This window comes from Galeopterus variegatus, unplaced genomic scaffold, assembly GCF_000696425.1.
Source record: "Galeopterus variegatus unplaced genomic scaffold, G_variegatus-3.0.2 Scaffold2000, whole genome shotgun sequence".
NCBI lineage: Eukaryota > Metazoa > Chordata > Mammalia > Dermoptera > Cynocephalidae > Galeopterus > Galeopterus variegatus.
The window spans coordinates 21,522-34,446 of NW_007728111.1; the positions used below are offsets into that span (position 1 = coordinate 21,522).

Genomic DNA, 12,925 nt, shown 5'->3' on the forward strand with positions numbered 1-12,925 from the left:
CTGGGAAGTTGTGGGTGCAGATCAGATAGCCCCAGAGCAGCCCTTGGTCCCCTCCCCAGGCAATCTAGGCACTGGGCATAGATTTCTGAACAAAGATAATTCCTGTGCCCCTGTCCCTTCCACGGTGGCCTCCATTCTCCTGGGAGAGATAAAGCAATAATAAAGTGAACTATTATACAATGTTAAAAAAAATAATAATAATAATGATGGAAAAGTGGGTTACATTAGGAAAGGAAAAGCAGTATTCTGGCATTGACTCTGGGTGGTGCTGCACCCAGACAGAAAGTGGGGAGTCATCCTAGACTCCTCTCCCCGCCCTGTCTCCCCACCAGTTCAATGGGGAGAGGTCTCGTGTCCTCCTCCACTCTCTCTTCTCTTTTTCTCCTCCCGTGGCAGCCATGTGGCCTGGTCTGCTCCCGCCCTCAGGCTGACAGTGATAGCCTCTGAACCAGGCTCCCTGCCTTAGGGCAGCCTCCACCCTCTGGCAGGATGCAGATCTGGACATTGCACTCTGCCCTCCCAGCCCACTGCAGCTGGGGCATTGCAGTGATTCTTTGAGGTGTTGGGGAGCTAAGGGAGGGGCATATTAGGGTCTCTGGGGGCTTTTGCACCCTCCACATCCCGCTTCCCCTAGACACTCTCTCATTACTGCTGCCACCTTGAGAGGTGTTACTTGGCCTCTCTCCAGCCACTTCCCTTCTTCCCCACTACCGCCAGTTCATTAGGCTGACATTTTTCACTGCTTACCCATGAAGACATTTTTTTGTACACGCTCTGCTTCCTGCCTGCCCCCCTCCCAACACTGCCTCCCTCCCAACACACATACACACATACACACAAACAACACACACACGCATGGTGAACCCCAGACCATCCTTCGGAGACGCAGTGCATCCAGGGGTCGGAAGCCCAGACACTGGAGCCTGATTCTGCCTCAGTTCACATCCTGGCTCCTCCACTAGCTATCTATGTGGCCATTAGCAAAGGACTTGATCTCTCTTTGCAAATGCAGTTGTTTGTGAAGTCCAGAGCTAGAGCAGTGCCTGGCGTGTGGTGGCTGCTCTGCAACTGTGTGCCATCCCTGTCTTCACACACCAATGCACGTGCTACCTGCTCCTGAAGCCACACTGCCTCTCCCAGGCTCCCGGTTGCTATACTTGGATACCATGGCAGCAAGTGCTATGTGCTGTGGCTTGTGGTCCCTGCCTGTCCCCTCTACAAGGCATGAGAACCTCTTGAGTGAGGACCTTGCCTGGCTTATTTTGGTATCCCCAGAGCCTGGCACAGGCCTGGGCAGAGCAGGGAAGGAAGACCCTTGCTTTGCTACTAATGACAGTTAAAGTTACCTGCCCCTTCAACCACAGCCCAAATTCTCTTCAGGAGCGTGTTGGTGGAGTACTTCAGCACCTGTGTACAGTTGGGCGTCTTTTGTATTCTCACTTCTCCATTATGGAATGAAATCGTTCAGCCAGTGGCCTGTTTTACTGGTGCTCTGAAAGAAAAGGCTGAATGAGACCTTTGTAGCCCACAGCTCTATGCTATGGGCTTAGCAGGAGCTCAGTAAGTTCTTTTTGGCAGACTCCTAGCAGGTAATCAATGCTTGGGCAGGGAGTCGAGTGCCTCCCTTCTTCAGGCCAAAGCTGAACAGCAGAATAGCTGTGGCTGTTATATATGTTAAGAGCTCCTGCTGTAAGCACTAAGTGTACTGTCAGGTCTTAAAAAATTGGTTTGGGTGAAATATTGGAAACAAATGTTAAACAGTGTGGGAAAGGTTAAGTACATTAATTGAATGAATTATGGTACAGCCATTAAAATAATTATGACTATTATAGAGCAGTTTGGAAAATTACAGAACACTAAGTAAGAAGCAAGAAAAAATGATGAAATTGTGTTTGTATTCCGATAACAACTATGCAACAATAGTTTGCATATGAACAGGAAGTAGAAGGAACGTGAAACATGAAAATGACTTTGCAAGGGTGGGTGTATCAGTTATCTGTTGCCAAATTAATGCGTAACAAGCACCACAAAACTAAGGGGCTTAAAACAATCATTTTTTATTGTTCGTGAGTTTATAGGTTTAGCTGGGTGTTTCTTTTGGTATGGCAGGGCTTAGCTGGTCTTGTCTGGGCTCATTCATACATCTGCTGTTGGCTGGTGGGCAGCTAGAGCTTGGCTGGTCTAGGATGCCTCGGCTAGGATGATAAGGGCTTTTCCACCATCTCTCACATCCCTTCTGCCACCTACCTGGGCTCGTTGTCATGGTGATGGAGGGGTCCAAGAGGGAAAGCAGATGTTCTCAAACCTTTTGAGGCCTAGTCTCAGGATCAGCATGCCATCATTTCTGCCACATTCTTTTTGGCCAAAGCAAGATAGAAGGTCAGCCCATATTCGAGGGATGGGGAAATAGGCTTTTACCTCCCAATGGGAGTTGCCACTAAGTTACATGGGATGTGGAAACTGGAGGGGTGGGGAGTTGGGGCCGTTTTAACAGTCGGTCTACACAGCAGGTACCTATTACAAAGAGCCCTTTCCATCTTGGAGAAATGATCAGTTCCAGACCTAAGGAATAAATATGCACAGTCAGCTTGGAACAGCTTGTTGTAGCTGAAAGCAAGGACATTATTGAGGACTACTGGAGTCATGTTAATAGGGCTCAGGAGACAACTCGAAGAGCTCCTTCTGCCCCAAATGGGGTCAGTTTGAGCATCAGTAAGAATAATTGCAACAGACTGAAACTCATTATATCTGTTTGAATCTATGAGTTCATAAAAATACAAAACCAAAAAACCCCCAAGGCCATACACCCAACTTGTGGCAGATGAAAGTTGGCCACGAAATTTTTGACACTGCTCCTTTCTAAAGGTGGATTCTTGGGGGCTGCCTGGTTAGCTCACCTGGGAGTGTGGTGCTGATAACACCAAGGTAAAAGGTTACTGGACAGCTGCCAAAAACAACAACAAACACACACTAATAAATGAAGGAGGCGTCTTTGTCTCCTTCCCGTGAATTTGGGTCGGCTCTCTGACTACTTTGACCAGCAGAATACAGTAAAAAATGATATGTGTCTGGGCCTAGGCCTTAAGAAATTAGCAGGTCCCACTTCTATAAGAAACTTGCAGGAGGCCTGAACTGCCATGGAGAGGGTGACCACCATCCTGAGACTGTCATGCCACAGTGGCCGTGTGCAGGCATGGTGCGTGGAAGTTTACAGCTGCACCTAGCCTTCCAGCCAGGCCTGCTAAGGTGCCAGACATGTGAACGAAGCCTTCCTGGACCCCCAGACTAGCACACCTGGTGGCTGAAAACCACCGAGTGACTGCGTCAGTGCTACGAGGAGCAGCAGAACCCTTCGCTGAGCCCTGCCCTGGGTCTTGACCCACACACCACGAGACACATTAAAGGGCTGTCGACCTAAGTTGTAATGTTGGGGTGATTTGTCACATGCTAGCAGACAACCACAACACAGCTCATTGCCCGCCCAGGGAGCGTGGTGGGGAGCCAGCTCTTTATTTTGAAAACTGATAAAGGGAAAGAGTCAAGCACTGATTCTGTCATTCTTGTATGAACTGTTTCTCAGGGTATCTAAAATGATGAAGGGAAGTTTCTCCTCGCAGAAATATTCCTGCCGATAAATGAAGGAAGAATAAAAAAGTAGAATATCACCATGAAAAAATGAATGTAAAATATCTCATCAGTAATCTCTCTATTTATTATATGTCAAAATGATAATATTTTGTTCTTATTATTAAAAAAAAAATTTTTTTTTGGCAGCTGGTACAGGAATCGAACCCTGGACCTTGGTGTTATCAGCACCATGCTCTAACCAACTGAGCTAACCGGCCACCTCCTCAAATGACAATATTTCATATATATTGGATTAAATAAAATATATTCTTTAAAATTATTTCTCTTTTAACTTCTTTTTAACTTGGCTTCTAGAAAATTTACAGTTCTAGATGTGGCTCTCAGAGGGTCTCATGTTACATTTCTATTGGACGGTGCTGCGCTAGGCCATGCTCATGAATCGCTGACATCCCCCTCCCCTGGGCTGCGTGTGCCTGCTGATGTCAGGACACGTGGGATGTGGCCTCAGCAGAAAAATTCACCCGAAGCCAATCATCCCTCTGGGTCTGACCCCTAATGTATAGGAAATTTGGGGGCCAGGAGACCATGCTAAATAAGGAACCTGAGGGAACCCCTGCAGGACAGTAACCAGTGTCCTCAACGATTACATTGCATAGGAAAAACAAAGAAAAGGGGGTGGAGAATGTTTGGATTAAAAGCGATGCGAGAGGCCGGCTGGTTACTCACTGGTTAGAGCATGGTATTGTAAAAGAGACGTAAGAGACGGAACAACTAATCAAAGGTCTGGCCCTAATTTGCACAAACTATAAAAAATATTTATCAGATAATTAGGGAAATTTGAATACTGATTAATATTTGATGATATTCAAGAATTACTGCTTTTTTTTAGTCATAATAATAGTATACAATAGGATATCACATAATATAAAAAGGAGTCGTTAACTGTTAGCGAGTCTTACAGAAATATTTTGGATGCAGTATCTGGGAATTGCTTCAGATTAAGCCAGTGCTGTGGGCATGCGTGGGGGTACAGACAAAGCGAGACTGGCCACATGCTGTCAGCTGTTGAAGTGGGATAACAGGGTTTCCTTACGCTTTTCTCTCTACTTTTGTGTGTGGTTGAGCTTTTCTATAATAAAAAGTCAAAAAAGGTTCCTTTTATCCTAGTGAATCAAAAGAGACCCCTTGGGTGCTCTAGACACCCTCTTTAGATTTGTGCTGTGGGGTGGTGGTAGGGTTGCAGGGGACAGAGACCACAGAGCGACAGGCCACCTGACAGTTTGCCTGATTTTGTGACTCAGCAGCTCCCTTGCGGGTACCAGCTCTTCCCTTCTGCATACCCCTTCCCTGTGGGGTTGGTGCAGACAGGGGTGTGGCAGGGAGACCATGGCTTTCTTTGCAGTTAGGCAGGAAGGGGATCCGAACCCTTGACCTTGGTATTATAACACTGCACTCGAACCAGCTGGCCAGCCCTGACAGTGACTTTCTTAGAGGATCAGAGGGAATCCGTTTCTCTTTCAACTCTGTTGTCCCTCCTCCCCAGTGAGCTCTTCAAGAATATGAAGTGCTGACTCAGGGTCCTTAAATAACCCCTGTCATTTCGGTTTTAATGGGTCCTTGACCTTCCTGAATTTGGAACTATTGCGCGAATACTGTGTGAGTTTCCTGACTTCACGGTCTGAGCGGGCCCGCCTCTCATTTGTTAGTTCGCAGCGTTAGCAGTAGTCAGTGTTACCACGCAGCAGTAAACATTTATTGAGCACCTCTGCTGGGCCAGGGTACAGAATCAAAACAGCTCCTGCCCTCAAACCGTCAGGTCATGGCCAGTCCCTGGACACATTCTGTGCCGCTGCGGGCTGAGCAGCCTGGCTCAGGTGCTGGGTATGTGGGGGGTACTGGTAGGGGATCTAGGGGGCGGACCTCCTGGTCGGGGGTTCGCTGGGGCTGTAACGAGAACTTCTACCACACGACATGGGCTCTGAGCACGTCCTTGCTGTGCTTGTCTTCTAGGATGAGCGTGCAAACCATCCGAAACGTATTTAGTGTGGAAACTGGGTATCGGCTCTCAGATGATCAAATAGTCAACCATTTTCCGAATCACTATGAACTGACCCGGAAGGATCTGATGGTGAAGAATATTAAAAGATACAGGAAGGAGCTAGAGAAAGAGGGGAGTCCTCTGGCAGAAAAAGATGAAAATGGAAAATACCTCTATCTGGGTTTGTGCTTTTTTTCTCTGGCTTCATTTTAGGTAAATAGTTGAGTGTTTTCCTTCAAGGGCACAGGCTGTGGGTGGTGGTGGTTTGCCGTGGTGGGTGAACATCTGTGGGTGTCTGTGTGGGTTGCGGTGAGCACATGCTTCATTTCAGTTGCCTGCAGAATGGAGGATGGGGTGGTCGGGTTTGGAATCTGGGTTTCTGTGAGTGCATGGGGGGCGGGGGAGAGACTTCCTTAGCTGCATACTGCTGCAGGGGGTCATCGCTGCATCTAGCCATACCCAGGGAGGTCAGTGTGTCCCTGTCCCACCTGGTGATGAAAGCTAGACTGTTGGATAGTTTCAGAATCTCTTTACATACCTGGGCAGAATTGTATAACCAACATCGCTGGGCCTCAGTTTTCTTATCTGCTAAATAGAATGATAACAGTGCCTACCTAGCTCACAGGTTGCTATGGGATTAAGTGATACAGGTTTGTTAAGTGCTTAGCCCACAGAGCTCAGTGAGGAAGTCCTCATTCTGTTATATGCTGGGTGGGGGTGGGGGTGGTGAGGCACACCTGAAAAGGCCCTGGCAGTAGCTTTCTGTCCGTGGCCACTGTTGGGCTGGCTCATTGCCAGCACTGGGTGTCCTTGCCTTTCAGACTTTGTCCCGGTCACCTATATGCTGCCTGCTGACTACAACCTGTTTGTGGAGGAGTTCAGGAAGAGCCCGTCCAGCACCTGGATCATGAAGCCTTGTGGCAAAGCCCAGGGAAAGGGTATCTTTCTAATCAACAAGCTCTCGCAGATCAAAAAGTGGTCCCGGGACAGCAAGACATCTTCGTAAGTGTCGGAAACCACCATTCTGTGTGCCAGGCCCTGGTTGGCAGCTTCGTGCCGTTCTTTGGTCTTTTGGCCATGAGCTGGGTGGCCCTCATTTGCTTCTACAGGTGTGCATCATTTGTCACATGGTGTCCCAACAGGGCTCCGTGGCTATGATAGCATAATCATTACAGACTCCCTGAGGGAAATGGGTGCAGGTCACGGGCAAGGGCTCACAAACTGGTGGGAGACCTGGACAGGTGGGGTGGTTCTGAGGCAGCAAGGCACATGCTCAAGACCCGGAGCTCAGTCCTAGGCTCCTGGGCTTGAATCACAATCTGACACTTACTGGTCAGTGCCTTAGATTCTTCATCTGAATAAACTGGGGACCTCCACAGCCCCCCTCATGGGGGTGTGGTGGGATGGAACGAGTTAACATGGGAGGGGGTCAGGGACACCTGAGTGAGCGGGTGTCAGGTCAGTGTGCTCCTGCAGTAGTCTGAAAGTCAAATCCAATGTCCTTTTGGGTCCACCAGCTCCTCTCTGCCTGTGCCATGTCCTTAGCTGCTCAGAAGTGCCTGGGAGCCACTGGAGCGAAGCCTCAGTGTGATCTGTTCCCTGTGGGCCAGGGTGGCAGAGTGCAGTATGTTTCAATCTGATTACACTAGCCTCCAGGTGGATCAGGCCCAAAGAGTACTTCCCTGAGTGGGCTCCAGGGGTTGTCCTGCAGCTGCTGGCACCATCCCCTGTGGTGGGGCTGGGGGTCCTCCGTGGATACCACCTCTTCTTTTCTCCCCTGATGAACCACTCCCATTTTATGAGAGACAGGCAGCTTGTTACCAACCAATTAAATGCGCCTTTGGTCTTTACCATTAATTTTTTTTTTTTTTTTTTTTTTTTTTTTTTTTGTGACCAGTAAGGGGATCGCAACCCTTGGCGTGGTGTTGTCCGCACCGCACTCAGCCAGTGAGCGCACCAGCCATCCCTATATAGGATCCGAACCCGCGGCCTCGGCACTCCCAGCGCTGTACTCTCCTGAGTGAGCCACGGTGTCGGCCCTACCATTAATTTTTTTTTTTTTTTTTGTGACCAGTAAGGGGATCGCAACCCTTGGCGTGGTGTTGTCCGCACCGCACTCAGCCAGTGAGCGCACCAGCCATCCCTATATAGGATCCGAACACGCGGCCTCGGCACTCCCAGCGCTGCACTCTCCTGAGTGAGCCACGGTGTCGGCCCTACCATTAATTTTTTTTATTAGACTTTATTTTTTAGAGCAGTTTTAGGTTCACTGCAAAATTGAGCGGAAGATACAGAGATTTCCTATATAACCCCTGCCCCACACATGCACAGCCTCCCCCATTATCAACATCCCCCACCAGAGTGGTGCATTTGTTATAACTGACGAACCAACATGGACACATCATCACCCAGAGTCCCTAGTTTACGTTAGGGTTCACTCTGGGTGTTGTACGTTCTATGAGTTTAGACACATGTGTAATGACACCTAGCCACCATTACAGTGTCATACGGAGCAGTTTCACTGCCCGCAAAATCCTCTCTGCTCTGCCTGTTCATACCTCCCTCCCCCTAATCTCTGGCAACCACCAGTATTTTTACTGTCTCCATAGTTTTGCCTTTCCCAGAATGTCATACACAGTAGTTGGAATCACACAGTACGTAGCCTTTTCAGACTGGCTTCTTTCACTTAGTAACATGCATTTAAGGTTCCTTGTAAGTAAGCAACATGCATTTATGTCGTCTCATAGCTTAAGAGCTCACTTCTTTTTAGCACCGAATAATATTCCACTGTCTGGATTTTTCAGAGTTTATTTATTCATTCACCTGCTGAAGGACATCTTGGTTGCTCCCAAGTTTTGGCAATTATGAATAAAACTGCCGTAAACATCCTTGTGCAGATTTTTGCATGCTCATAAGTTTTTAACTCCTTTGGGCAAATACTAAGGAGTGTGATTGTTGAGTCATATGGTAAGAAAGTTTAGTTTTGTAAGAAACCACTGAACTTCCAAAGTGGAAGTGTACTATTCTGCATCCCCACCAGCAGTGAACGAGAGTTCCTATTGTTCCACATCCTCACTGGCATTTGGTGTTGTCAGTGTTCTGGATTTTGGCCATTCTAATAGGTGTATGGTGGCATGTCATTGTTGTCTTAACTTGCATTTTCCTGATAACATATGATGTGAAACATTTTCATCTGCTTATTTGTCATCTGCAAATGTTCTTTGCTGAGATATTCATTAAGGTCTTTGGCCCATTTTCTGATTGGATTGTTTGTTTTCTTATTATTGAGTTTTAAGAGTTCTTTGTATATTTGGAATAACAGTCATTTATCAAATATGTCTTTTGAAAATATTTTTCTCCCACTCTGTGTCTTGTCTTTTTATTCTCTTGACAGTGTCTTTTGCAGAGCAGAACTTTTAATTGAAGTTCAGCTTGTCAGTTCTTTCTTTCATGGATTATCCGTTTGGTGTCGTATGTTTTTACATCTAATTTTTACTTTCTCTGACATGTTTAGGTTCGTGTCTCAATCTACTAAAGAAGCCTACGTGATCTCTCTCTATATTAACAACCCGTTACTAATCGGTGGGAGGAAGTTTGACCTGCGTTTGTATGTTCTGGTGTCTACATACCGCCCGCTGCGCTGTTACATGTAAGAATCCCTAGGGTTCTGTTGCTATCCTTAAGATTGTGTTTCAACCTAATATTTCTTTCTTTCTTTTTTTTTTTTTAAAGATGACCGGTAAGGGGATTTTAACCCTTGACTTGGTGTTGTCAGCACCAGGCTCTCCCAAGTGAGCTAACCGGCCATCCCTATATAGGGATCCAAACCCTTGGCCTTGGTGTTATCAGCACCACGCTCTCCCAAGTGAGCCACGGGCCGGACCTTAACCTAATATTTCTTACTCCTTAGCACCATTATGAGGTTAGTAAAGCAGTGTATATACTGTGCCTTGCACAGGGTAGGTATTGAAGAAAACATGTGAATCTTACAAATAAGAAAGCAGCTGTTTTAAAATCTTAAAACCAAAAAGTAGCTCTTTTTAGAGAAGGAAATGGTATGTTTATTAATGCTTCTTCTCAGAGTCTGAATTAATCTAAATTCCCGCCTAGGTATAAGCTTGGGTTTTGCCGGTTTTGCACAGTGAAATACACCCCGAGTACCAGTGAGCTGGACAACATGTTCGTTCATCTCACCAACGTTGCCATTCAGAAACATGGGGTGAGTATGTCTTTTCACTTATGCTTAAGGAAATGGACTGACTTTTTCTATCCAGCAAAAGAGGACAGGGTGGGTACAGGAGTGATATTCAAGGTATATCTTGACCTAAGGCCCTGGCACCGATGGGTGTGAGGCTCTAAGCATCAGGTGTGGATGTCTTGGGGCGCATCAGCTGAACACCAGTCTGGGGTGGGGGTCATGGGGCACTCGGAGAAGGAAGACCACAGGTTCAAGACCCTCCTTTCCAGTTCTGTGATTTTGGGCAAAGCAAGTCAGCTGGAGCCCCAGTTTCCCCATTTCTAAAGGAGATAATAGTACAATGGGGTTATGTCTTGATAAACCCATCATAAGGTGGAAATGTGTTTAATAGCTTTAACCTACCAAGCATTACAGCTTAGCCTTGCCTACCTTCAACATGCTCAGAACACTTACCTTAGCCCACAGTTGGGCAAAGTCATCTAACACAAAGCCTATTTTATAATAAAGTGTTGAATATCTCATTTAACTTAGTGAATACTCTACTGAAGGTGAGAAACAGAGTAGTGGTGTGGGCACTTGAAGTACAGTTTCTACTGAATCTGCTTTGCTTTTGCACCATTGTAAAGCTGAAAAATTGTAAGTCAGGGACCATGTGTGTGACCACACAGAGTTGTTGGGAGGACTGCAGGAGCTGACCCACAGGCGTAGCCATTCACCCATCAACAAATACTCACTGAGCACCTATGTGGGTTGGTCCCATTCTAAGTGCTGGGGTACAGTGATGGGCACAAACTACCTTGATTCCTGCTCTCGTGGAGCCTAGAGCCTCTGGGGGGAGACACTTATCAAATATTCACACTGCTGAATGTGTAATGACAAACTGAGCTGCTTGTCCTGAAGGTAAGGAGCCATCATCTAGAAGAGCATGGAGCAAGGGAATCCCCTAGTCTGGTGGTGCAGGAAGGCCTCCCCCCAGAAGTGGTACTCGAGCCAAGATCGGTAGTATGAGCAGGGATAACCTGCAGGAGGCGGGGAAAGAGCCCTGGGGGGGCACAGCGGGTGCCAAGGCCCTGTGGCAGGACGGAGCATTGCAGGAGCCGCACGGAAGTCAGCGTGCTGGAGCCCCCAGCGCGAAGGCAGACCTGCCGGCCCTTGCGGGTTCTGTTCAGGATTGGGGCTCTAATCTAGTCCTAACAAAAGCTGAAGTTTTCATTTCTTTATGAAGGACTCTTTCTTCTATTTGAATCTTGCTTGAATGGGAAGCCTTGAATACCCTGGTCTTTTCTATAATTTGAGGAGAAAGAGAGGGAGTATTGATATAAACTAAGCTTTTCTGAGTAACTGGCTGAAGAGTTTGGTTAGAGCAGGCTGGGCTTCATCCGGTGCCCATCACTTACCTCTGTGTGACTTGGGCGAGTCACCCCCACACCTCATGTCTGCCAACAGGAGCCACGCGTGGCTCTGCCTTGCTGGTCATGAATGGTCTTGTGTGTGAGCTGACCCAGGTCACCTGCCCATCAGGCTTTCCTGAGAGCAAAGCAAGTGAGTGTCATTGTCATACTTGTAAAGGGTGGAGTAGAAAGAATGACTCAGCCAAGGCCTTATTAACAAGAATTGGGAAATGATCTTTTGGGCAATTCAGCACAAAACCGTCAGCCTTTTGAGAAGTCTGAGCATCAGACCTCTTGTATCACATTTAGTAGAGTAGAAGGTGCGGGCAGGAATGGCAATGACAGACACAGGTCTACCTGGTGTCAGCGTCCCTGGGGACCACACAGAGTATCTTGGCATGCCAGGCCTCCTTGACCTGGGAGGGGTCTTATCAGAAGCCTGGTTAGCTGGGTCACTTATTTACATCAATAAGAAACAGAAGCCACCTTTAAAAATCCCCAGGAGGAGAGCACATGGGCGGTCACATGGGTGGTGCTTTTAAATTGTAGTGGGTGGCACAGGTGTGTCTTAGGTTGGTTTCCCCAGGAAGGAGACCCTGAGGCAGACATCAGTGTGCAGGAGGTTTATTGGGGCCCAGTGTCAGGAGCAACACCAGAGAGGTTGGGAGATGAGCGGGACCTGGCAGAGGGACAGTCGAGTTGTAACGCGGCTGCAGCTGAGGCCTCAGGTGACCCTGGGGGCGGGGGGATGCTGTGGAGCTGGGGTGGCCCTGCAGAGCTGTCCTAGAGGGAAGCGGGGGTCTGACCCTGGCATCACCTACTCATATCGTGCCAGCTGCACCCAGGGAGGGGTGTAACCTTGGACTAGGCACATCCCTTTAGCCAAGGGCCACTCCCAGGGACGGTCTCAGCTGGAAGAACGCATGCCTTGGTCTTGAAGGGGGATTGGGTAACACTCCACAGCATGTGCTGTCTAGTATAAGTGAGAGGTTATGAGAATATTAGCGAGCTGAGCATTTAAAAATGTGCACATAATAGGAGGCCCAGATCTCCATGGGGCAGGGGTCCCATCTGCCTCGTCACTGGGTGCCCCACACCCAAGAGGCACTCGAGAAATGATTGAGAAATGAAAGAGCAAGCATTGGAGTCCCCAGGGTACATAGCCCGAGAGGACCCCACCCCTTTTCCATCCCAGGAAGACTACAACCACATCCACGGGGGCAAGTGGACCGTCAACAACCTGCGGCTCTATCTAGAGAGCACCCGCGGCAGGGAGGTGACCAGCAAGCTGTTTGATGAGATCCACTGGATCATCGTGCAGTCCCTGAAGGCTGTGGCGGTGAGTGCCTGGCACAGGGATGATCTGGGCCGGGAGCCCGGGGAGTTGAGTGGGGAGCCAGCAAGCTGGCGAGCAGTTCTCAGGAGGTGTTCGGGAGTCGGGGATGCTTGGTGTTCTTTTGCTGAGAATGCCTGTTTTCACATTCCCAGTGCCTACACATCTGCCAGAGGCTGAGGCAGTTTCAGGAAGGGAGAGGGGCCAGCTTCCAGCTGGTGCTGCCCAGCGGGGGCCACGGCCAGACCCTCTGGCAAGGCCGCAGGCCCTAGATCCCCTGTGGAGGTGCAGAGTCCCCAGACACCGTTATCAGTTCTTCCTGTGCCCGCTGAATCCATAGTGGACATTTTGGCATAAAGCGATGTTTTGGAGACAGC

General features: G+C 48.3%; 1 protein-coding gene and 1 non-coding gene across 2 annotated transcripts in view; one reads left to right on the forward strand and one right to left on the reverse strand.

Moving 5' to 3' along the window:
- TTLL1 (tubulin tyrosine ligase-like family, member 1) overlaps positions 1–12,925 on the forward strand; it is a 38,209-nt gene that overhangs the window by 13,840 nt on the left and 11,444 nt on the right. Inside the window, exons 4-8 of the mRNA XM_008580001.1 lie at positions 5,599–5,807; positions 6,448–6,628; positions 9,141–9,275; positions 9,737–9,845; positions 12,411–12,554. Of these exons, the coding sequence (XP_008578223.1) occupies positions 5,599–5,807; positions 6,448–6,628; positions 9,141–9,275; positions 9,737–9,845; positions 12,411–12,554 (778 nt within the window). The remainder of the gene's footprint in view (positions 1–5,598; positions 5,808–6,447; positions 6,629–9,140; positions 9,276–9,736; positions 9,846–12,410; positions 12,555–12,925) is intronic.
- Positions 3,772–3,845, reverse strand: TRNAI-GAU. The gene has a single exon. It is a non-coding gene; the product is annotated as a tRNA-Ile (tRNA).